This window comes from Acanthopagrus latus, chromosome 6, assembly GCF_904848185.1.
Source record: "Acanthopagrus latus isolate v.2019 chromosome 6, fAcaLat1.1, whole genome shotgun sequence".
Lineage (NCBI taxonomy): Eukaryota > Metazoa > Chordata > Actinopteri > Spariformes > Sparidae > Acanthopagrus > Acanthopagrus latus.
Window position 1 is genome coordinate 9,937,558 of NC_051044.1, and position 26,194 is coordinate 9,963,751.

General features: G+C 43.2%; 1 protein-coding gene across 3 annotated transcripts in view; it reads right to left on the reverse strand.

The window, feature by feature from the left end:
• Positions 1-22,098, reverse strand: part of eya2 (EYA transcriptional coactivator and phosphatase 2) — a 29,637-nt gene extending 7,539 nt beyond the window's left edge. Inside the window, exons 1-10 of one of the 3 annotated variants that reach the window (XM_037102349.1) lie at positions 21,996-22,098; positions 21,463-21,588; positions 11,358-11,437; positions 10,817-10,859; positions 10,070-10,232; positions 8,905-9,021; positions 3,755-3,831; positions 3,426-3,609; positions 2,734-2,870; positions 2,505-2,588 (exon numbers count right to left, since the gene is read on the reverse strand). In XM_037102349.1, coding sequence (XP_036958244.1) covers positions 2,505-2,588; positions 2,734-2,870; positions 3,426-3,609; positions 3,755-3,831; positions 8,905-9,021; positions 10,070-10,172 — 702 coding nt within the window. In that variant the 5' untranslated portion in view covers positions 10,173-10,232; positions 10,817-10,859; positions 11,358-11,437; positions 21,463-21,588; positions 21,996-22,098. Of the gene's footprint in view, positions 1-2,504; positions 2,589-2,733; positions 2,871-3,425; positions 3,610-3,754; positions 3,832-8,904; positions 9,022-10,069; positions 10,233-10,816; positions 10,860-11,357; positions 11,438-21,462; positions 21,831-21,995 lie in introns of those variants that run through there. The other 2 variants (XM_037102348.1, XM_037102350.1) reach the window with 2 other exon arrangements.
• Between the last annotated feature and the right edge of the window lie 4,096 nt (positions 22,099-26,194).

The window sequence follows — 26,194 nt, forward strand, 5'->3', positions numbered from 1 at the left end:
AGTTGTTGCACCGCTTCACTTCAAACTTAAAGTGTCAACTCAAAAAAAAGTCAGGCAAGATTCAACCTCTGGGGGACCATGAATGACTGTACAAATTTCCATGTCAATCCATCCAATATTAGTTGAGCTATTTCAGTCTGGATCAAAGATGCTGGACCCAGAGTGCAGCATTTCCATCCGGCACGGCACAAAATGACATGGATGACACAGTTTTAGCAAGTTTTAAGAATCTCCTGTTTGATTTCCATATAGATTGTCGTACAAATGAACGAAAAGCAATGACCGAATGGAAATTACTGTAAAAAAATACATCCAGAGCTCTGCAACAATGCACACGTCAATGCACTTTGTTGCACGTGATGATTTCATTTTGGCATTCTGGATTCATCGGCTCAGTTATAACAGTAAAAAAAACAGGACAGCTATCTTTGATCTATCCCACTCTTTGTTTGTGTTCGTCTTTCTCTTTCTTTCATTAACATCACCCCGTCTTTTCTTCCCCCCCTTTCCTTTTCTTTTACACGGGAAAACACCAGACAAACATGCAGGTGTTGCGTTACATACGTTTCATTTGTATTTTTCTTCTTAATAAGCAAATAAGGACTCATCAGACACACAGCAGACAGATATACAAAATGTGCGGGCAGACAGGCTGACAAGCGGCGTGGGTGTGTTGTCGGTGATGACTACAAAAGCAGGTGTGTGTGTACGTATGTGTGCGGCATTGTTTTGATGGTGTGATGGCCCGTCTTTGGCAGCGAGACCAGAGAAACGGGTGTCAGCCAAAGGTGAACGTTTTATGCACCTGAAATGGAAGGCCTGAAGCAAAATCAGCAAAAAAAAAAACAGGCTTGATGACACAGGCGAGGTAAATGATGACAATTACAATGCACCACCACCCCCCTCACTGAAAAAAAAGGGTGCAAAGAGAAAAAAGGTAAGTGAGGACAAAGGGCGGAAAGAGTTCAGCAGGAGGACGGCGAGGAGAAAACGATGAGGGGGAGGACTGAGAAACACTGGCGTGAAGAGGAAGAGATGAATGGAAAAGATGAAGAGGGTGGTGTTAAAGGCTTAAGAGAGGATTGTGCTTGTCTAAATAATTGAAATAATTATCTCTAATCACAGTCCTCCGAGAGCGAGGGCTGCTCTGCACGCTGGCAGAAATAAAAGCCTCTTTCTGATAATCCCAGAGAGGGAGAGAAAGACAAAAAAATAAGGAGTTGGGAAAAGCCAAAAAAAGTACCCGAAGCATTAAGTTCCCACCTTCTATTTAAGTTCGATATGAAAGACAGAGCTAGGAGGAAAAGAAATTCTCACACCGGAGGACAAAAAGTGGTGCTGTATGATAGATGAGATAATGGAAGAGCTGTTAGAGGGGAGGGAATCAGCTCCTCATGTGGATGTCCATTCACCTCTGGCTCCCCAAGCTGGTGAAAACAACTGTCTCTCAACACACCCATTAGTCTTTCTCTGCACGCCGGGGCCCAGACTTGCCTTTACGTATAGGTCCAAACATTTGTTTATGATAAGGGTTTAATCCGTTGACTCTAATGGGAAGAGCCCGGGTTGTTAAAAAGCAGACGTGCAGCGGGACGCAGGGCGACGGAGAGGAGGTGATTCATGCCAGAGAGAAAAGAAAGCAGCATTACGGCTGTCAGAGGAGGATGAGTTAGCTGCGTTGCGAGGTTCCTAAGCTGTCTTGACGCTTTGCAACGTTAATCTGTTTTTCCGCTGTCACTCATTCGATTCCTCCGCTGCATGTCTGAGTTTTGATGTCAGAGTCTGTCCAACTGAGCTTCCCTGGATCCAGCAGCGGGGCGTTCGGGGTGGTGGGAGGAATCAGGAATTTTTGGCACATGAGTCACATTTCAACACATCCACTCTCTCCACGCTCTATCTCTCGCTGTCTTCTTCCTCCTTGTTTCTTTTCACCCCACCGCCGCCCTCCCCCTCCCCCCGTGGCAGAAAAGAAAGAAAAAGAAACAACTGCATGCATGGCCTGCCGAGGGGCTGAACCGATCAGAAACGCTGCTCTCAAACTCCCATCAGCCTTGTGTCAACCCGCAGGGGGACCGTGAGAATTCAAAACACGGATTCCCGGCCAAAACCAAGAAGCGCACCGCTGTCCGCCCCTTGTCAGCTGCCTGTCTGTTATGCAAAGGTCCCGGTGGTTGTCAATCACGCCGCAGCATGCCGGGGTAGCTAAACAACCCCGGTGCATTAAGAAAAGAAACAAGAGGGCAGAGAGGCAAAACAGTCAGCGTGTGAAAATGCTCCGGGATGAGACCCAAAAAGGTCGTGGACTCGGCTCGGGCTGCCAACCCTTTGACCGCGTCTCTGACTGACAGAGACGAACCCAAGGAAAGAAAGATGACACCGGTTTACTGTCGTGAGGGTCCCGTGCCAAACCGTGCCCACGTATCTTGTAATCACCTCTTGTCAAAGTTATCTACAGCACATACCTCCAGCTGTAAGCGACAGAGGGAGGGGTCATATCACCGTACCTTGCCAAATCGCGAGGAGAAGGTTCCCGTGAGGAGCGAATGGAAAATGATGATGGTTTCATCCAGGTCCCAGATAAACACCCGCTGCAGTGAAATAACAGAGATGTAATGTTAACCTCATGAGTGTGTGTGTGTGTGTGTGTGTGTGTGTGTGTGTGTGTGTGTGGGGGGGGCAGACGGAGAAAGATAAATACTGTCAGTGTTCGACACTGTATGTGTGTGTGTTTACCTCTATATCAGAGTCCAGAGGTGGAGCAGGGTCACTGACTCTTTTCCTCCCCCTCGGCTTCCCATCTGACCCCCTTCGTGCTGGGACCCCCTCTTCTTTACCTGGCGTGGGGGGGCTGGGTGGTGGGTGGTACTCTCCTAGATAAACAAACACCCATCGAACAAAGTTTTTTATTAACCAGGATGCTATGAAACGTGCTTCATCCACGTCCAGACTCTTGACTTTTAAATCAACTCTCACAAAAAATGATGCAGATTTCCACTTGTGAAATTCACAATTTCACATAAGAGTTGAATATTTTCCAATTAAAAAAAAGTGAAAACAAACACGTGTGAACTGGGCTTTTGGCTTTTTTTTTTTTTTTTTTTTTACCACATGTGAATTAAATCTGTACTGTGAAATCTGCTTTTTTCACAAGTGAACCAGACTCTCTTTCAAGGGAGTGTTTTTTTTTCATATGAATGAAAATTTCCACAAGTGAATTTTGCCCTTGAGTTTCATTATGTGAAACGTTGGATCCAGGAATTTTAGAGTCATACAGTTTGACATGTATGAAAACAGACTGAACAAACTTAATATCTGTTACCTGATTATTTTGTCCATATCAAAACAAAAAAACAAACAAACAAACAAACAAAATGTAACAGTGTAAACATCATGAATCCAAACACCGGTGGTTCATCACTTCCTACCTGTGTGTGACTCTGGGCTGTGATTGGGCAGCATGACGGGGTGTTCCGGATGCTGATAGGCTAACGGAGCCGTGATGGCAGCAGGACTGATGTTGCTGCCGGTTAGGTACGGGCTGTTATAGTGATGTGAGTTATAATACGGAGAGTACTGACTCGGACTGTAGCTTGAGTACGCTGAAAACTCCTGTCACATAATAAACATGGACTTTGATTAGTCAGTGCCATTGAATTTTTAAGACTGTCATTCTAACAATATTATTAATATGAGACATTTTTCCTTTTATTGTGGAAACTCTTCAGACGTCTCGGGGATAAAGCTCCTGACTCACTTGTTGTGTAGGGTTGAACGGGGTCGAACTGGAGATCGCATGGGTGCCTTGGAAAATTCCAGATGAAATACCACCACCTGAGACGGGATGTGAAGACAAAGGTCAAAACATTAAATCAAAGCAATAAATCATCACGCAGGATGGAGAACAATCGAATACCCCATTAGCTGGTAGGAGATCTGACTGCGTTAACACTTTCTATTTGATGAATATAATTTCACCACATCCGATCAGATCCGTGTGGGAGGAAGTAATGAGCTATAAACTTTGTCTCCTGCTTGCCCAGTGACAGCTCGGTGCTGCAGGGGCTGGTGGTGAGATTTATGTTTGACATAACAATACAGGTGGGAAGGTCTGCAGCTCTTCTCCCGGTTCTGCTTCTCCTCTCAGGACTCTTCACAGTCTGATCAAGCCAAGGCAGGATGACGCCTCACCCTGCATCTTTCTGTCAAGTCTGTTGTTTGTTTGTCTAATTAATCATTTCTCTTGTAATCGTATTACTTTCGCCTGCGGCACTGCGAAGCTTCATTCCATCCCTTTTGTTTGTCAGATACATGATACTTGACTCAGAAGGTGAACTTTTGACATCAACTGACGGTGCATTACGATACGGCTTCTCATAAAGGACGTCTAACTTATCGATGGGTTCATTAAAGTATAGCATTAAACACTCTTACATCATAGGGCCAACGGAGATCTCCTCCGAAATGATTTTTCAAGTAGCAGTGCTCAGTCGTCAGTGACCGGAACAGTGCTTACTGACCATGTGGTGAAGTTTAAACAAGACTGCTAATCGAGTGCTAAGAGCCTGTACTCAACGTGCCTGCCACTGATGACAGTAACATGCAGATGGTTAGCAGGTGTGTTTTCCAAGCTTAGTGTCTTTAGCTCAGAGTTACAGTAACATTTGACAATTAGCCTGAAACACAAAGTACAGCTGTGGCTCACAGGACACTACTTTATGGGGGCGTTTTGTCTCTAATTCAAGTATTGATAGCAAATGGAAAGAGATAAATTTATTACAGTTCATATTACAGGGAACATAAATGTCTGTGCCAAATTTCATGGCAATCCGTCTAACTGTTGTCACATGTTTAAGACTCATTGTGTCACTAGACGTAGCATTGGGAGACCCCTAAAGTCAGTAGGATCAGTCCTCTGGGAACTATGAAAATGAAACTGTGAGAAATTTAAATCCAATCCATCAAGCAGATCTTGAGATATTTTGCTAGATAAGTGAAAAATCTGACCTGCTGGTGGCACTCGAGATAAAGTCAAGGGATCACAAAAGTAATTCGGATCCATCTTCTGCGTCTATGTGTCATGTCACGGCAATCCATCCAATTAAACTCAAATTGTGGTGCTAGGAGTAAAGCTGGGGGCCTTCGAAAGTCAGTAGGATCAATCCTCTGGGAACCGTGAATGTATGTGTAGAATTCTTTGTCAGTCCATTAAGTTGACGTTGTCATATTTCACAGGATAACTGGAAACTTTGACCTGCTGGAGGCACTCGAGGTAAAGTCAGGGGATCATAAGAATTCACTAGGATCCATCCTCTGGGGACCATGAATGCCTGGAGAAAAATTAATGTCAGTCAATCTAATAGTTATTGAAATGGTTCAGTGTAGACCAAACTGTAGGACCGACCACACTAGCTGGCACTGCTTAAAAAAACACTGTGAGGACCAGTGTTTGTAGGAGTGTAGTGAGGTATAACGTCCCGTCACCCTTCCAATCCTGTCAGAGAACTTCAGGTTCTGGCCGTTAAAAATGCAAAAGGCACTTTCAAGAGCCGGTGTTTGGTTTGTCTGTTCCGGGCTACTGTAGAATAGAATAAAAGGCTAATGCGAGCCGCAACCTGACACAGAGTAAACTCTGAACATGTAGTTACGCAGGAGAACATTTGTATGCACTGCACTGAAAGCATGTAATATAAAACTGGTCAAACAACATTTACAAATAATTGCTTGTAACTATTTATTGAATGGGTGTTTATTGTTATTGAAGGGAGGAAAGTACAATTAACACCATGTAACAGAAGAACTCACATTAGGTCCGCTATTAGAAACCATACTAAATCAACTTCACGCCATCTGTTTGTTCTGACTGTTTGCTGTGCAGCAGGTTACCATATATATTAAAAAAAAAAACATGACATGACCTGAAGCATCCCAATTTGTTTTTATACATGTACTTCCTCATGGCTGCCCTCCATCATTTCATCAGTACGCACCGCTCGCTCTTCCTCCCCATTTTCTTCTCCTCCTCCACTCCACAGTGCATGACAAACAGGAGAATAATGACTCAGTGGAAGAACCACGCTTGAAACCTCCCCGCACAACACAACAAATCTTCAAAGCGGCTGAAGGAAAAATACAGGAGGTCTCTCGAGTAAACACGAGAAGGCTCCCAAAGTCCCCATTTGGTTCGAGTTGTATGCACAGTGTACAGTACGTGTTTCGGTGGCTTCTTGCGGTATGTGTCCGTGTGTGCGTGCTCGTGTATTGTGTACAGTATAATGGATGACATGGAAACATCCTGAAACCCTACAAAACATTTGGTTGTGGTGGCCGTTTATTACCGTTTGAAGTTCGCAGTTAATGATTTATGCATAAAAATATTCAAACAAAATGATTCTGTTTGGGAACAGTGTCCCTCAAACTCAAACTACACTACAAAAAAAACCCAAAACTTTTTTGTCGTGCTCCAACAGAGCCCGGTGACTGAAAGCTTTGCAGTTTGTTAGAGGTTTCATCAAAAGTGTGTTTACATGAATATTTACATTCCTGTGTAATGTCTGACATCTGAACATTCTCTTAAAGAGGAAGTGATACGGAAAACTAGACGTTCACTTCGAACACCGAAGACCATGAAAGGATACAGACAGGGGCTACGACCCCCCCCATGTACTTCAGCGTGTTCTGTCTGATCAATGATAGCTCTGGAAAGTGGACGTTGAGTTGACGTTGTCAAACTGTGATGCTAAGCTCAAAAAAAAGAACTGTCCGGTTTAAGTGATGCATTACTTCACAAACTGACTATGTGGTGAAGAAAGCGGGGTCTCATTTTAAGACCAACGAGCGGTCAGACGATGAAACTGGTTGTAAACAAACCAACAATTCTGAAAAATAACGGATAAAATCAGACAAAAATATGGTGTACAACTGTAGATTAAAGTTGGACCACAAAACCCTTCTGTAAGCTGTGACGACAATTACAACTCATAGACTGGTTAAGAACTGTACTGTTTATCAGGGCTAAATAGAAAAATAGCATCCCCAAACTACATAATACTCCCATGAACATTTATTACCTCCACTATTTTTTTTATGTCTAACCTCTGATTCTGCCCAGCAACCACTGTTTGGATGCTCGTGCTTTCGCAAAACCTCTTGTACTGTTCACCAGGGCTTACAGTGTATCTTCTAAATTTGAATATGCAATAACTTTGTGGAGAAACCGAGAGGTCTAACCGGTCTGAAACAGGTTATTGAATAACATATCCTTTATGAATCCGCAGAGAAAGTTCTTTGATCTTCAAATAAAGTTTGATGACTTTTATAATCATTTGTTTAGACACGCAGATCTTGACATGACATGTTTATGTTGAGAAACACTACAAAAGATACTCGCGGTAAAGGTTTCGCCCTCATGTCGGAACATAAAAAAAATAGGATGGGTCCCCGTATGGTTCCACTCCTCCGATGTGTTTATCTATGAGAAATAATCAAACGTCATTTGTGCATTGTTCATCTTTGTTTTCTCCTCCAAATAAGTTTAGCTGAGCTGAAGATCTGTTGAAAACCTGTCATACGTTTGACTGCTCCTAGTTAACCCGTCTGATTTCTTGTTCAGCTTGGACCCAATAACACTCGCTCCATTCCTGGACACTGCTCCTGAGAAATGAAGGATTTTATTATCGACTTCCAGTGCGCCCACTTCTGATTTGACCTCCAAATATGTTGTTTCAAACTGCTGGCTTGTTAAAAAAACCGCTTGACTCTCCAAACGCTCCGTTTCTTGGCCTGTCTTTGTTTGTTATGTTGTCGCTGTGCTCCCTGAACTCAGCAACTGACTTGGTGGGTACAGTGCTGCTATTACTGATCAAAACTAATGCCGTACCTACAAAAAAAAGATCAGAGATAAAGTAAAAAAAAAACAAAACAAAACACAGGAATGATCCTTTACCAAACTCAAAATAATCTCCAACGCACACTTGCTGGAATCACATTACTTTTTGCGAATGTCATCGATGGAACAAAGTCATCCCGACGTGCCACTAAAAAAGAAAACTCTGGAAAGAGTAAACAGATTGTATGTGCATGCATTGGCCCGTTACAATATAGAGAGCTCGTATTCCAATTAGCGGAGTTTTGAGCGTTTTAAAAAGCTGACATTCAGTATTTAGTGACGTGGGGGGAAAAACCAAGCTCATCTGTTTACTGTTAACCCTGTTTGTTTCTCCCTTTGTCTCATCCATACAGTGGAAATCAGGGTCATCCCCCAGTCTGCAACTTTAAACCTGCTCACTCCTCCGTATAATGCACCTTAACCTCTCCCCTCTCACACGCAAGGTCAATTTCACGCTGCTTTCAAAAGCCATAAAGTCGCAGCGAGCGAGTCATGCTTTGGGCGCCGGACGACTGAGGAATGTGTACAGCACAGATACACACAATCGCAGAAAAAACCCCCAAAACACTCACACACTCGCACGGCCATGCGTGGGCAGAGGGCTGCACACACTCCCGAAGCATACCATGTCTTCATGTCTTCAGTTTTATGTTTTTCCGGCGGAGACCCTCTCCCCATTTTTTTTTCTTTTTCTTTTCACCATCCTCTCTATTTCTCTTCCCCTCGTCCTATGTGTTTTCTTACTCTCTCCTTCTCTCTACCAGACACAAGCGCTCGCATGCTGTGTTGTTGGTCTGAGCGGAGAAAGGGGGCCTGACCCCGAGAAAAGAGGAGGGGTGGGGAGACTTTTGACGCCGGGAGTCCAGACCGCAGCTAATGGAGAACAGGTGTGGCGGAGAGAAGGAGAGGAAAAAGAGAGACAGAGGAGAGGAGAGGAGAGGAGAGGAAAATAAAAGATGCATGCCCCTTCCAGCACGGTTAAAATCTCAGTTTTGTAGCACACAGTGTTTCAGACTGACCGTGTGTGTGAGAGTAGCCGTAGAGACTCTGGCTGGGAGGAGTGCCGCTGAAGTTCGAGTAGCCGAGGAGTCCCGTCTGTCCCGGAGAGTGACTCAGGCCGTCTTCTGTTTTAATGTCTAAATGTGGGGACAGGTAACAGGGGATGAATGTGCTGGAGCTGACAGAGCAATGTCATGTTTGCAGTCGCAAGTAAATTGGAATACCTTTATCGTCGATGTGCAAGTAGCTACGACAAAGTTAAGTACGCAAGTATGCTAAAACAAATCATTGCTGATGGCAAGACAGTGCGATCATAGCTTAGAGCCTCTTCATTAGACACTGATTACAACTTGTCAGTGTCCATGTTTGCCGCCATTCCAACACGAAATTGCCACAAGCTGGACTTCCGATAAAGGAGTTCTGGAGTTTTTAAAGGGAGGATGCGATCATACCTCAAATCTGTATGAACTCAATCTGTGTAAATTAAGTTTGCAGATGTTTAAACCAGGGGGAGTCCTGAGGTGGTGAGTCACTAAGTGGCGATATGTTGACGATATATCAGTGTATCAATATTTCACTCCACCCCTAATAAATAGGCCAAAAAGGAGGAAAAATGCATCAAAACAGCAGTGAGGTGACGGAGAATATAAGTAGTGTTGAGCTGCAGTAAAAAGTGCTACAGCTTAAATGCATACGGTGTGAGAATAGTGTCTGCTCTGGCAATAATGTTCATCTGGGTTTTATTCTGCATGTACGTATGGACGTTTTAGTATATTCTATGGTGAGGCCTTGCATTTTTCCTCCCATGTGTGCACTTTTCCCGGACCACAAACTTAGAACTCAACATGAGTGCGCACAACACTTTAAAATCCATCTCTGTAACACAACCAGCTTGTTTCTTGTGTACGATACATCTCCCCCTCTCGTCCCCCTCGCGTCTCCTTTTGTTATTTTGTAATGTCATTGTGGTGCAACGCGACTGAGTTCATTTTCGGTTCAACTCTGATGTTGTCCAACGCGCTGTACTCTTATTGTGGCTTGTTGCTTTCATAATAATAATAAAAAAAAAGAGCACTGAGCACTTTGGAGAAATAACCTGAGCAACACTAAGCAGCAGAATGTGGCGTCAATATTCCAAGATTGTTTTTGCTTTTTGGAGGTGATTAAGAAAGTGACTGTACTCACTGTAGGACGGCATGCTGTAGCCCTGCGTATGGTGAGTGTAAGGCGTGTACGGCCCCGCGGCCTGGAGCGCAGGGCTGTACTGAGTCTGTCCATACGCAGCCATGACACTTCCCCAGGTCAGCTGAGCTCGAGGAGAAGGAAGAAGCGACGAAGAAACTTTTATCTGCAAAACGAAAGAACACCAGCGGCGGCACGGTTAGGAATGAGAGCGAGGACGAACATACCCTGTCGCTACTCCGAAACAGGCTCTTCGTTTTACAGACTGAGGAATTAACGCTACAAACAGAAGAAACAGAACTGGTTTGTTGTGCCTCCAGCGCAAAGCAAAAGTAATTATAATCTAAGCGACGCAACAAAATGGGACTTCCTGGAAAAATAAAGTCGATTGTCAAGTCTGATCCCCAGCTCAGCAAATAAGGTTGCCGTCCAACCTGAGCTGTCAACCCAAAGCGCCAGGATGAGACTCAATAACTGATATTTTTCCCCAGGAAGCTCCATGTTGTTTCTTTGGTTAAGAGAAACCCTTACAGCTCTCGGTCAGATGAACGTAACATCAGACAGCTTCAGGGCTAAATCACGATGATTTTAAAGGATCTGGGGTTTCCCCTCGTTGAGTTCAATCAACAGACATCAATAGTGCCCAATGTTGGTATCGACTCTTTTAAGTATGAATGCAAAGACGTAACACAAAATGTTCTACTTTTACTGTAACTTCAGTGACAAGTGTCGGGGAAAAAAAAAACTAACCTGCAGCAGACAGGACGGAACTGAAACAGGTGATCAAAAAGCCCTGCGGATGAAACGAGAGGGAATTTAACAGTGATTCAAAAACAACAAAAAAAACAAAAAAAAAAACCCCAACACATTTTAAATAAGATGAAACTTTATTTTCTCTGACATTGTCCCCTAATCATGGTTGTAAAAGTTCACAGCAGAGAAGCAGACTCTTTAACTCCAACAAACATTTAACATTTCACAAAGAGAAATGAAAGAAAAAAAAAGAATGATAAAGGTCTATCAACTTTGGAGTACCTTCAAATGCTGCAAATACTTCACCTCAGTAACAACCTTCAGAGTGAGCATTCTTTACTATCATCTCATCGCCTTATGTTCAAAAACAACAAAACGACAAAGGTGTGAAATCCTGATGAGCAGTTTATGCAAATGGTTATGTTAGGCGTCTTTATTCTGTCTGTCGACAGTCAGACTGGATGGACTGCAGTAAAGACAGCCCTCTTTCATCTCCAGCACTTCACTCTTGTCTTTGTAGTCTGCCCCCCCCCCTCACCTGGCTCTGTGGAGGGAGCTTTATCCTCTTTATCCCTTCACGCTGCTGTTAGTCAGGTTCCTTTCGAGCCGTCAACTGTCCTGTGGAAACAATAGCAAACAGACACCATCAGGACACAGGTATGCAGGTAACTGACACATGGCGACGTGCCCCGGGCCCTGCTGCGGTCGGATGAGGCGGGGTGTGTGCGGTGGCGGTGGATATTTTCCCCCTGTGCACACAGTTGAAGAGGTGAAGGACGGCGTGTAAGAGAAAAAACAAGATGAATTTGGTATCGATGTGCAGAGTGTGGTCATCGGTGGAACCTGACAGGTGACATTGTTTCCACATCGTGGGCAGTGACTCAGCAAGAAATAACCAAGAAAAAGAGACAAGGCACTGATCCAACTTCAAACTAACATGTGGGTGATTCCCGACAGAACTTCTCATGTATTCTGGGCGATACGGTGACACAATAGAGCTTTGTTTGGCGAGGAGACAAAGACAGGTTGACGCAGGAGAGATTTTGCAATTGATTTCTGCTGAGGTTTAATCAACTGCATTTCATTTGAATCTACAGAAGAAGTCAAATGTATCATGATTGTATCAAGATTGCGTAACGTTTTTGTCTAATGTTTGCTCCATCAAGAAGTAGTGATGGAAGGAATAAAGGAGGCTGGAAAGATGAGAGGGAAGGGGAGGTCCCGGCTCAGAGAGCAGGAGGTCGAAAGGCCAGTGCCAATTAGTCCGAGCAGGAAGCTGAATGAGGTCAATCCGCTCGCCAGCGGATCCTAAGCTCACACTCAGGTCTAAAGCGAGACGCACTGTGGGTGACTTCATGTAAAAATTCAAGTGACGCAAACCCTTCGGTGTGAGACGTTGTATGACCGTTGTTTGAGCGTCAAATCATGACGTTGAAAATACTTCTCAAAATGGAAATCGTGCCAACCTCCGCATGTTGACTGGTTGTCAGCTGGACGTCTTTCCTGGATGTCACAGCAACCTTGAAATATGACATTCCCACCGACAGGCTTATGCAGCCATGCTACTAAAGTTTATATACACAGTGTGCAGCTTTATACATCCTCAAAACCCCCAAATAATGACTCTAAAATTACTTAAAAACTAAGAAAGGAACACGGCCTCCCGGGCTTGAACCCAAGTCTACTGCATGACATGAAAAAAACTGAACGCCGTCACAATTTGGACATCTGACTTGTGCATTTACTTTTTTTTTTTTTTAAAGTAAAATGATCAATTATCCCTGCACTTTAAAGAAAGGGCCTGATTGTGGCCATTATGGACGAGGAAACAATGTCACCATCTGGCTGTCTGCCTCATAACCACGTTTTAAGTGCTGGCCTCAAACAGGAACACAACGTCACCGAACCAACCGATGTTTGCTCCAGTAGTCAACAATATTCTCAAACAAAAGTGGAAACACCTTCAATTGTGTGGCAACAGTTTAAAAAAAGGCCCTCTCCTCTATCAACTTGATAATTCCCGGAGCTCTAAAACGATTAGAGATGGTTTTCTGCGTTCGGAGTGAAAGAACTCAACTCCCACCTGACACCTTTGGGATGGCATAAATTTGGCGACTGCGTGCCAGGTGTGATTGCCAAACACCAGTGGTGCCTTTGCAGTTGAATGGAATCATCCCTGCAGTCAGGTTCCAAATAATCACGTGGAAAGCCGTCCCAGAAGAGTGGAGAGTCTGGTAGAGCAACAGCTTAGAGCCCGTCGGTTTGAATGAGCTGTCCTTGTGCTTTTGGTCGCGTTGTCTTGTAAAAACACAAAACAGTAGGAAAACGACAGAAAGGATAAAATACACATACTCTTGTTTTTTTGTGCTGTAAATCAATGCACAGCAAGCTGAACTCCTTTATCATCTTCATCCCTCTCTTTTTCTCTCTCCCTCTTCGCCTCTCTCTTTGCCTCTGGGCCATTCCGATCTGGCAAAAGCTGCAGCTAACTGCCCCGACCCCTGACCTCGCTGACAACACAACGACAGAGACAGATGACAGTCATGAATTACAGGGGCAGCAGGGTTTTACAGCGGCAGCGAGATGAAGGTGAGGGGAGGGGCGGGGGAGTAAAAGCTGTCCGAGAGAAAGAGACGGAGGAGAGACGGACACCGTGACCGTGTTGATCAACAGAAGCTTCGCCGGCGTCACAAAACCCGGGACGACCTGCGGAGTGCTTTCTGCTGCGCTCATGTCATTAAGAACAATATTTATTGGACAGAATCGAAGCGAGAGCAAATGTTATGTTATGTCAGCCCCGGCCGACGGAGCCGCCCGAGACAGCTCACTGTGTTTTTTGAGTAAATAGAGATGTTTCTGAAAAAGCCACGAAGGATTTACAGCCAAGAATCCACCTGCACATCTGCGTTATTGACCGCAAAATAAACATTAATAAAACAGCCCGTAAACGTGACATTTAGGAGATGATTTAAAGTTCATCCTGCCGCTAATAGCCATAGAAAAAGGATACAAATGTGAAGATAGATTTTAAGATATTTGTGATTGAACTTACCAAACAAATTAACCAAAAAAATGTTTTTTGTTTTTTTTTACATCAACTCACTCTGAAATCTGTCCTTTTTAATCCAAACCATGTGCTGATGTGTATCATTGGCTTTTCTGTGATCTTCCCCTTCAGAAATGACCCACAAGACCTCGTAGCCGCCAGAGACCCTGATGTGAGCTTCATCACAGGCAGACTGTGAAGCTCGAGAGAGTATCGCTGATCCCACAGCACAGAGGACAAACAAGGAAAGTGCTGTTGAGCTTTGCATTTCCTAGTAGGGATCAAAATGTGAAGGCAACGGCTGTTCAGAGTCCTTTTGACTTCAGCTGCATCCCCCGCAACAGTCCTGTCTGCGCACACACGCTCGCACACACACGAGCACAAAAACCTTGTGTGATAGCGAAAGGCACTTCCTGGTTCAGGGCGAGGCCTGGGAGGAGGGCGCACAAGGCCATGGGAACTGCAGGACACCGGAGGGAAGATGAGCGGAGCTCAGCAGAGATGTGGAGGGCCGAGGGCTGAAACTAAAGCTAAAACAAACCCAGCGGGGCCACGGGGGGCCACAGGGCCACAAGGCCAGTCCCACCAGCTTCACCTGAAGTCCCAGGGTTCTGCTAGACCACTGCTTCTTTCACGGATATCAAATTCTACCCTTCGAGCTGATGGATTACATCACAGGATGGTGTATTGTGTTTTAAGTTGAAATGTCATTTGATACAGTCAATAGGATACACTGAGTTTATACAGATTTACCTGTTGTTCAGCTCAGCTGCTGAGTGAAGACCGAAACACAACCGATATGTGGCGATGGTTTGTTAATCACGAGGACGTCGCGATCAAAAGAAGTCAGCTCGTACGCAGCATCATTCGACAGCATCTGTTGACGCAGCAATCGATAAATTGTGTCCTGACTTGCATAATAAAATCCACCACCATCTTAAAAGCTCAGCTGTCATGTCAAATGGTGCTTCATGAGTCAGTCAGGGTTAATTGAATTTCCCATGAAGGATGTGAGCCGTTGATCTTATTTACATTCTTCAAAAATAATTTGAATATCATGTCTGGTGTCTGTCTGGTGACTGTGTGTGTGTGTGTGTGTGTGTGTGTGTGTGTGTGTGTGTGTGTGTGTGTGTGTGTGTGTGTGTGTGTTTATGGTTGGACATGTTTAGAGTGTCAATATATGCATTGTATCAGTATCTGTCTGAGTCTGCAGTGACCCTGTGAATGAAGTGACCTCTTATTAAAACATTTCTCGACCAACTGCTCAGCTAGGGGACTCGCTGGTCTGTAATGGTGCCATATGGGACCTCCACCTGGAGCCCTCGATATGGACAGTCGATTTGCCGAAGCGCCCGGGGCAGTGGCTGGGGGTTGATTCAGTGCCGCGCACACAAACCGTCTCTCTTTCTCTCTGTCACTGATAAAAGACACAGAACAAGGGCCCAGTATCTGTGTGACACTATCGTGCCATCTGCCAGCTGCTGATCCGTTCGACTATCTTTGGCACGTGGTCAGACTGCAGTAACAAAAAAAAAAAAAAAAAAAACAGAAGCGTGCTTTTATTTCAGGATATCATTTTTAGAATTACAGTTTTCATCTGCATCCAGATCCAGATCTACAAAGGAAGTCAGCACCTTGTTAGAAGCTGTTTTTTGACCTGACAGAATCTTAAAAACGTCATTTTTTTCTGTTATTTTTTGTTCATTTATTGTGATTCCTGTCTACATTTTTACATCTGTGACGCACCTTGTGATGTCTCCGCTATTGAAAGGTGCCATTTAAATACGTTTCTTACTTAACAACAACATATTAGCCCTTTTCCTGCAAACTCTGTCCTGATAATCCCTCAATAAACGTTCTGTATACAGCCTTCATAGAGATGTCCTATGCATGCACAAAACTCGTGATATACCTATAAATAAGTATGTAGAAATATACAGCGCAGTTATCCAAGCTGAGGATGATTCATTTATCATTCAGTCGATTAAATTCTTTGATCAATCGCTCAATAATTTGTCTATAAAATCATCAATATCTAAAACGCCGCCGTCACGTTGGGCACAATGTTAATCATCAGTCCGAGAAAGATGGTTGAACTTATCTTTAATCGAAGAAGGATAAATGTATGAAAGAGACAAAAACGCTTTGGCGAATTGAAACTGGTTCATGAAAGCGAGGCTCAGACGTGCTGGTGGTCCGCCAACAGATGTTCGGGATTGATAAATCTCAACCCGGCACGACCTCGGCAACCAGAGAATTCATTAAGGGGCAAACACATTCCAAGAGCACATATTTTAGCATCAAGTGCATTAACAAAGTTTGCTATCACAACCCATATTCTGCTTGATGTCCCATTTGTGCTAATGTGTGTACACTTGATACGCTATAATTCATTGTTGTTGCCACGCCAGAATCAATTAACAGAGTATCTCTGTTGACACGCAGACAAAGCCGTCCATCAGCAGAAGGATAAATGAGAAGCAGTGGGTTGCTCTTGATGTCTGGAATACGCTTAACTCGCCAGCGACCTGTCAGGTTTTTGTTGACTCCACAACACCTTTTCGCTGACGCCGTCAAAAGCGGAATTACAAGAGTAAGATGTTTCCATGTTTCAGTTACCTGCTTATCGGGCCGACCCATCTCGGTGAGGTTTCACACAGAAACACAACCAAAACAAAACAAAAACAAAAAGGCTTGGTGAGCCGTAAGTGTTTAAATCATCAACCGAGAATTAGGGGAACTCGAGCAACCAGTTTAAAACTGCGCGAGTGATTCATCCCGACTAATCCCCTGTATTGACATGTTCAGCTCTCACAGGAGTCTCACACACACACACACACACACACACACCTGGTCAGTGCTTCAGTTTTTTAAATGAAAAGTGAATGAACGGTCTCCTTTGAACAAAACAGAAGTCATTCGACAACAGGCTCCAATTAATCTCTGGCAGCAGTGAACCTGTTGCCGACTCTGTCTGCACTCTGTAACTTTAGACGGAGACTTGGTGGCCCTTTTCTTTCCACTTGACTAACTCCCTGCTACAAGACCGCCTTAATGCCAGCAGCTACCCCCCCTCTGTTCCCTTGGTAATCAAAACCTCTTTATCCGGCAATGCCAGTGTCTTTCTCTCCAGCACACACTCTTTCTACCCCTTCCTAAATTACTTCTCAATAAAATTCTGTGTTCTTGTTACACTTCTTAATTCTTTCTTTCGTTTCCCCCTCGCTCGCCCTAATCTCCCGACACACTCTCTAATAATATCCCTAATAATTTTCCCCCTGTAATAATGCCAAATCCGAGAGAGGGACCACCTACCCCAAGGCCCAGACTCTGACTCCCCCAGAACCAGTGCCCCGGGACGGGGGGTCAGTGTGGGGGACAGCTGGCAGACCTCCCAGCAGCCTGGAGGAGCGGGTGTGGGGTTGGAGGACTGGGTTGACCCCAGTCAGATGGTGGTCTGGCTCCCAGGTAAAAAAACATCTGGTCCAGTGATGGGAGGGCGCTCACACACTCAAAAACTGACACACGCCTGACTGCATGAGTGCTCCTGCCTTCTCTAATGAACGCACACACACACACACACACACACACACACACACACACACACACACACACACACACACACACACACACACACACACACAGACTGGCTGCTTTATTAGTCATTAGGACAAAAAGGTTTGCCCTAGATCAGTCTCCTCGGCAGATAGAAGCAAGTGGCCGCCCTAGTTGCCAACAGCTGGCCAGACAAACTTGCTGGTAGCTGAAGGTCCAATTACTTCTTTACTTCTTTACAGTTTTACTGTGAGTGTGTGTGTGTGTGTGTGAGAGAGAGAGAGAGAGAGAGAAGAGGAAGCAAGAGAGATTTACACGTTTACGTTCAGATAAGAATGCAGGACAAATGAGATGAGATATGAATTATGAGCAGGTATTAAAAGATGGAAGAAAATTCGGACGCCTAAAGAGAAATGTCCCCGAGCCACAGAAAATGATTAAATTTCTCTTTTTCAGTGGAAAACACCCCAAACCAAACCGTCGTTATGAAGCACAAAAAAATAATAAAAAAAAATAAAAAATGAAATACAGTCACTGCAGGCTACACGCTGCGATGTGTGTGGCTTCACCAGTCTCCAGATGAGATAAGAGGGGAAGAGGAGATGGCCAACGAGACAGCTGTTGTCTGCTGACAGCACCAGCACGCATGGAGCTACACACACACACACACACACACACACACACACACACACACACACACACCGCCACGAGGCCTCCCTGGGCGCTCTCTGGGGGCTTAAGGGAATTAAAAAAAGTCAGGGAGGAAGGGTGAGGAGAGGAGCGTGATAACCTCTGAGCCTCAAACCGTTCCCGAGAACCAGCAGATCAACATGCTGCGTAGCCAGCACCTCTTTTTTTTTTTTTTTAATCTCTGGTTTCACATATTAACATGTACGTGCAGATTCACGCACACGTTCACGAGGCCTCACACCGCACAACAGAAGTCACCGCTTCTCACATACACACAAATTAAAGTCAACTAAGATCACACCGGGAGAAAACGAGGAGGATTAGAGGGCGAGAAAGTCAGTCAGTTCGTAATCATCCTGTCTTTGTTCAGCAGCATCGCCTTCTGCTGTTGCTTTAATGCTTCGCCATGATATTTTTTTTTTAGGTTTTTTTTTTGTTTTTTTTTTACAAAGAACAGTCTTGATGTAGTCAGACAGCTGCACATATCAGGCTACACTCACAATGACTTCTTCTGAAGTTGTATGACGTTCAGAAGCTGAAACCTGAAACTCACCCAGGAAAACACGAAATTAATGATTTTATTAACCCAAAGTTTGAATTGAAAACTTGCTGTACTTCTTTGTTTTTGTACTTTCTTCTGTTTTTAAATTTGACTCGCCTTTTCTTAAGACTTAAGAGACGTTTGGACCGAGACACAAAAAAACTTCAGATGCCAAAATAAAAGAGGTTGAGTCTCGATGGCTGAATGCAAAATGGCAGATGAATGAGGTTAACAAAGTGCACTTCTAGTTTTTTTAAAAAGTCATGTTTAAGAGCGAGGGTTTTCAAGCTCTCGTGTGTTCAGATTTACCATTTACGTAATCTGTTGCTCTCATTATGTTAAAAAAAAAACAAAAAAAAAAAACAAGGACAACCTGACGTAATGACACATAATCACCTGTCAAACATAAAGTACACAGTGTTGGAACCTGCTCCACAAAAAAACTGTCAGATTATGATGACCTTGTGCAAATTTGGATGAGCACAAAGGCGAGTGTGTCAGCGAACACAATGGTGTCACAGAACGAGAAAAACAGCCTCTAACTGAGCAGGACGACGACTTGCACAACATTCAGCATGCTCAACTTCAGTCCGTCAAATGGAAGCTGTGAGAATATCTTGACTATATTCTCAGACCGTGACAGCCCTGGTTTAACCCCCGAGTTCAAGTCAGCAAGGCTAGTTTGACTCCCAGAGAAAGAGAGAGAGGAGGAGGAAGGAGGAGGAGGAGGAGGAGGAGGAGGAAGAGGCACACAGAAGCTAAAAGACATCTAGAGCCGTGCGGCTGTGAAGAAATATAATGAAATTGGTGCAGATAAAGTCAGGAAGAGCAGAGCTTCCTATGAAAATATTTATCATTCCACAAACGTTTGGCTACAGAGGGCTTTGGAATTAATTTGTGTTTTCTTAAGAAGGGGGTGCCTCGCGCTACAGGATGGGGAATTCTCCACAGCCCGGGACTTTTTTTGGGCCGCTGCGCTTATTCACAATTTATTAGAGCCAGTAATAGGAACCATGAAGGCTGAGGAGGGAGAGAGAGAGAGAGAGAGATGGGGGGAGAGAGAGAGAGAGAGAGAGAGAGAAGGTCCCGGCCCGGCCGTGCATGGAGAGGAGGGAGTCCAGAAAATGGGGCCTAATGTTATTAAGAGAAGAACCGCAGTGTTAAATCAAACACGCCCGAGCACACACACCTTCGGTATGTGGTCTGAGCACCACTCACGGCACCCCCCCCCCACCCAACCACTCCTCCACCTCCACCTCCATCAAGACCCCTGGATGTTATTTGTGTGGGGTTGAAACGCAGGTATAAAAAAGGAGATATTTACAATCCATCACAGAACTGAATTTGATACAGTGAATGTCGGAAAAAAAAGAAAAACATTAAAATCCCACTTTGGCTGGCAGGAGACAAGGAGAGATATACATTCAGTAACATTTTTATAAAAGTCTAGAGATGAGGGCTGCTAAGGAAAGGAAATGATTTTACCAATAAACTGTGTTACCCCTGCAGTTACAATGATAATATCAACACAAACGTATTTTTTCCATCAAGGAAGATGCCAAAACTAAATTGTACAGTTGAAAGAGAGCTAATCTAACTGTTATCTTAAACAGAAATGATCTCTGAGCTCTCATATTTCTTTCTTTCTTTCTTTTTTTTTTTTAAATGCATACGTTTTAAAACTGGGGATAAAAAAAATCCATTATAAGAATTATAAGAAAACACCACATTATATTTCTCCGCTTTAAATCTGTTTATTTATTCAGGGCCCCGCTGATCTGTGTCCCTCCCACTGTGCAGCTGATAGAAATGATTGAAGGTGATTTAAATGGTTGGCAAAACACAAGCGAGAGATTTTTTTTTTTTTTTCGAGTCTGGAGCCATGAAGGGGTCCTTGAAAAATATGAATACCTGCCTTTGAAAAATGCTTAGCGAGCCTTCACCCCCCCCCCAACTCCTCACCTTAATTTACTTAATGAGGGTCCCTGCGTGGCTGCTGTGGGGGGTGTCAGTGATTTGGGTGTAATCTTCTGTACTTAAAGCAAAAAAGTGTTGCAGCAACTCAGGCAGCACCAAGAAAAACAAAAGGAGCTCGGGGTGCCTCACACACTCCTCGGCCCACCACCACACACATCTTTTTCCGAGGGAACACAAGCAGGGTTGTTGTTGTTGTTGTTTTTTTTGTTTTTAAAGTTTTCTGTTCTTATTGATGACGTTCACAATAAATAAAGCAACAGAAACTGAAGCCGTGAGGGTGAAACTGATGTGACAACATCTCCAGCTGACAAAGAACATTTACTTTTAACACTGGCCTTTGCTTTTTCTCCGTCACAATACAGTTTATCTTCTGTAATTTCAAATATATCCTGCAAGCGTTTGATTGTTTTATGAAACGTTTGAGATTCTTTTTTTATTAAAGAATTAGGAAAATAATATTAATATCTGTCTGCTGTAATTATTCCCTCAATTACTCAGACACATCACATGAAAACAAACCACTGTTACCTGTATTATTTAATGATCTGATTTTTTAACAAAGGAAATATTTTATGTTTATGTTTATATTGTAAACTTATCACACGTGTGTCAGGGGGTTATTAGTGGCATTGAGTGGCATCTCAAATGAAATGCCAGGAATAAAAGCAGATTTAACAGGGTGAACTGTACATCTTTAAATATTTTTCGAGAGTGAAATGTGAGCTCTAGCGGTGTTTCATTAGACGCAGTGTTTGGAACTGAAACACCTTAAAATCACAAATTGAAAAAAAAAAAAAAAAAAAAAAAAAAAAGGCTTAAGGATTTCACACTTACCATCATTCAAGAAAGGCGAAGATGCAGGGGAAAAAACACAAAAAAACAAAAAAACAATTCAAAGAAAATCCGAGTGTCCGTCAGCGCGGTTGTCTCTCCATGCCCCGGAGGACTGCGCACACTTTTCTTCACAAGTGTCCCGGCAAAAAGAAAAAAGAAAAAGAAAAAAAAAGATCAGCGACAAAGTGAGCGAACTCACAGATCCCGAGAAAAAGAAGAAGAGGAAGAGGAAGAAGCAGAAGAAGAAGAAGAAGCAGCAGGAGTGAGTCGACAGACGGCTGACAGCTTTCTGCAGACACTCACTCTCATCGATCTCACTTCTCCTCCTCTGCAGCTTCAGGAGCGTGTTTGCTTTCCCGGCGGTGGGGAAGTGATGTTAAGTAAATGAGCGAAGATCTCTGGTTCCTCCTCCTCCTCCTCCTCCTCCTCCAGAGAGGTGCGCGCAATGCACACAGCCTGAACGTGTGTGTGTGTGTGTGTGTGTGTGTGTGTGTGGCGCCCTCCCATATCCCAACCATTTAAAGCTGCTTCACCTCTCAGTTTCTTCTTCTTCTTCTTCTTCTTCTTCTTCTTCTTCTTCTTCTTCTTCTTCTTCTATCTGCACTTTAAATCTTTTGTTTGGTCAAGCGGCTCTTCTTCCTCCTCTTCTTCTTGCTTTTGTTTACACAAGGACTCACCCGAACCATTCAGTCCGAGCCTTGTGAAGCTGCAGGACTCTCTGTATGCACTCCAGATAGGAGGACTTATCTGTCTGTGGTAAACACCTGCAGGGTTATTGACAGCGTTATCAAGATGGTGTGTTATCTCTTGCAGTTTGAGAGTGTGTGTGAATGCGTGTGTGTGTGTGTGTGTGTGTGTGTGTGTGTTTATTCATTATTCCCAACCCCCTCTCACTTCATTCATACTATTTCTTTAAAGTGTGTGATTTACCTGGCAGGCGACATCTCAAGCCCAAACAAAACACAGCACACACAGGTACCTTTTTTGCAAAAAATGTGTTTTTATTTATTCATTTCACATTTATTTTATTTTATTTTATTTTATTTTATTTTATTTTATTTATTTCATTGGTCTTTTGTCAAAGCTAAACCCCAAGACTAGATTAGCAGCAATAACATGATTAAATTATTGGAAAAGTTACTGAATTTATGTAAAAGAACACAAAACTCTTCAGCAAAACTACTAAGGAGTCCATTTAAAGTAAAAAGTGGGTTAGTCATTATGCAGTAAAGTTAAGTTAAGTAAAAGACCAATAATACCTCAGTTAATATGGCAAGAAGAAAAACAAAACAAAAAAAATCCTCTGCTCACAAAGTAGTACTCTTCCCCCCATTTGTCCATTTGTTGGTTGTTTGGAGGGTTTTTTCAGCAGGATTAAAACAGAAGGCTGGTTTTCGGCCCACAATAGACCCCCATTAGCTTTTGTTGCAGATCAGGAGTAATGATCGTAATGAAAAAACTTCGGAGGCTGGCATCTAAAGAGTGAGTATGATTTCACGGAGACACTAAATCTGGTGAGCTTAAAGGAGCACTATGTAGTTGACTTTTTCCCCCGTAAAACTGAATAAACAAGCTGTTCTCAGAGGAAAATAAGGTTGCAGAACTCCACAACATACAAACAAAGTAAAACAGAATTAAATTTAAGGTCAGTTTGTTTATTCGGCCATGAACACGAAGACAGTTTGCTTACGTAGCTTGTTTAGGCAGGAAAAATCAGTCAATGAAGATTTTTCTTCCCCAAAAAAACTACATGATGCACCTTAAATTATTGGTTAATCAGTTATGGGTGGTTTAAGATTTAGAGAGGTACAGGGGCTGTCAAGTTTGATATTACTGTAGGGCTCTGGTGAAGGTGGTGGGGCACTATGTGGCTTTGGAAAAGAAATTCAAACTCAAAAAAGGTAACATTCACAGTATTAATAAGTAAATAATACAAACTTAGAAATAATATCTGGATATATAGTACTTCTATAACTTGATAGACGAGCTGCCCTCAGAGGAAAACAAGATGCCCAGAACAGTTTGAAGCGATGGTGGCTTCTTAGGGTCCAGTTTGAAATTGTTTGGTCCTGTGATGACAGTTTGATGATGTTTATTCAGCTTCTTTAGTCGTGAAAATCAATGAATGAAGATCTATCAACGTTCAGACAGCGCTGGTCACAGATCTGTGATGATTTTAATATCTGTGCGGCCTTCGGGTTGAAATTCTGACTGTAGATGTGCCTTTTTTAAGAGCTTCATTACCTTCAGAATGATCAGATGCAGATAGCATATAGTTTTTAACATTAAAAGTTTGGGCTTTGGACAACATTATTAAAGCATAAGCATAAACTTCCTGTCGAGCTCACTGGAACATGGAACTTGCCGTCGGGTAGTTTGATCGTTAACAATGCATTATATCGTGAAGCTGATTACTTGTTTTGTTTGTAAAAATGAGTTTAATTTGTCTGGTAAATCTGATGGAGTAAAGACCACAGCGTTTCCCCTCATCTGTGTATGAATATAAAGTCACATAACATGGAAGTAATATCATCTTTTGACTGCTGATCATTCATTTTTACACCAAAACAGAGCAGCAAAAAGGCATCTGGAAAAAAGCTGCGTACTGTAAATAAACTGTGAAATTGATCCCAGTCACACAAAACTTCCATCGGGGCGGTTTTCATCGCTCCAAAAAAAATCCGTCGGGAGGCTGTCGTTATTTCTGTGAAGTCTCATCTTGATTCTCTCAGTTTTGAAGACCAATGACTGACAGCTCGATATCTATATCCCCCCCCCCACACACACACACACGATCGAAAAACACGTTCCTTGTTCCTTCTGACATTTCCAGAATAAACGATTGGGCAACAAACTCAATTTAAATTCAATTGTCATTTTTAACCCTCGAGCATGTCACCTGCTCCTTGGTTGTGTATATGGTAAATGTCAAAGAACCTTCAAGGTTACCAAAACAGGTCAAGTGGATGTGTTAACACCTGCTGAACCGAAGAAAAGCAATACGTGACAGTCTGCCTTGCCCCGTTTCCACACAAAGTTCCCTTGAAACAGACGATGCAGGCGTCTCGTCCTCTGTTTGTTTCTCATAACGGGTGTATGTGTGTGTGTTTGTGACGGCTTGATATGTGCCCAACGTGTGCGCCATTGTCTCTGTGTGTATTCTGTAACATGAGGAAAAGTGTGTCGGGGGGCCGGGAGCCGTGGCTCAGGAGGAAACAGGTTCTCCTGGGCGAGGACAACAGGATGCCCTCGCTGACACCCGCAGACATGGATACGTCAGGGCACCTGGGGGAGACTCATGCTACTCTCCGTGGGCCAGTGTCGGCATCGCTGACCTTTTCCAAATAAAAGAAAAAGAACATCCTCGAGGGTACGGCTCTCAGAAAAAAAAGGCTGGATAACAACACGTGTCCTGGGTGCAAAAAGGTGTCATTTTTCAGGAGCTGAATTTGTGGTCGCTATGATATCAACATACAGGCGTATGAGGACAATCTTGAATATCCATGAAACATCAGTCAGGATTTTAAGGACAATTCCAGCGTATGTAGTAACAACTATAGAATTTACAGTTGTTATTTTGTGTAGAAATGCCGTCATGCACTACTTTATTTCCTTGACCCGATAAATCAAGAGTGACATCTCTATTTTAATTCTCCTGCTGCCAATACTTACTTTCGAAAATCCCCCAAAGAATGTGCCACAACTTGTTGCGTTTGGCACAGGTGAGCCGTCAGACCGACGACAGAGACAGCAATAAGGAAGAGAGGACACTTCCCTGTCGTGAAAATGATTTATGGCCTTCCCTTGAAATATTGGGTAACGTCAGCGCGGAGGACACATTCACTGGAAAAATTGATTTCTCTCTCCGACTGATGCAGTCAGTGGTGACAGTTATGAGTCTGGAAAGGAAGTCTTGGTCTCTAAACGTGAAGGGATACAAAAACAAAATGTTGATATTTCAACCCTGTGTTAAGATAGTGTGTAGGGGGCCGATGCAGGAAGCAGCGAGGTGTTACAGTGCACCATATAATAAAGGTGAGAAGGTCAGGAAAGGATCATTTACTAGTAAGCACTGGCAGGGGAAAACAATTTTTAAATTCAACACCTCCACTTTGCTATTTTTGTTTGTTTTACGCCGGGCAACATTTTTATCTCTGTGGGTGGATGGAACACACATGTTGGGTCATGAGAACAGCTTTAAAAAACAACTGGTTGCTGGTTAACAGGTAGAAAAATAACATTTTGCTGTCTAAATGACTGAGTAATGTACAGAATACCAAAATGGCCGGCGAAAACTTTTTGAGCTATATTTTGTGTATAACAGGTGCTAGATATTGATGCAAAAAACTCCTCTATAGCTACACATGGTTGTATGAACACACGTTATTCAGCAAAGCATTTAAAGCTTTATTTCATTTTCTCTTTGTTGCAGTATTTACAAAAAATGTCCTTAGTACATATTTTACAGTTTATTATATCTATAATTTCATGTGTTAAATTAAAATCACTTCATTATGAGAAGCTATGTGTTCTGGTCTGTTAGATCACGTGCTGTGAAACATTTTGGGAAATCATGATACACAAAAACACAAGCTCGACCTGAATTTGAGCAATGAAATGCTAAAAACAACAACATGCACACAGAAATGCACCGTACATTTGGAAGTTTTTTTATGTTTACCATTTGCATGGAGGAATATATCACAGCTAGGATGGATGCTGTCTTACAGGT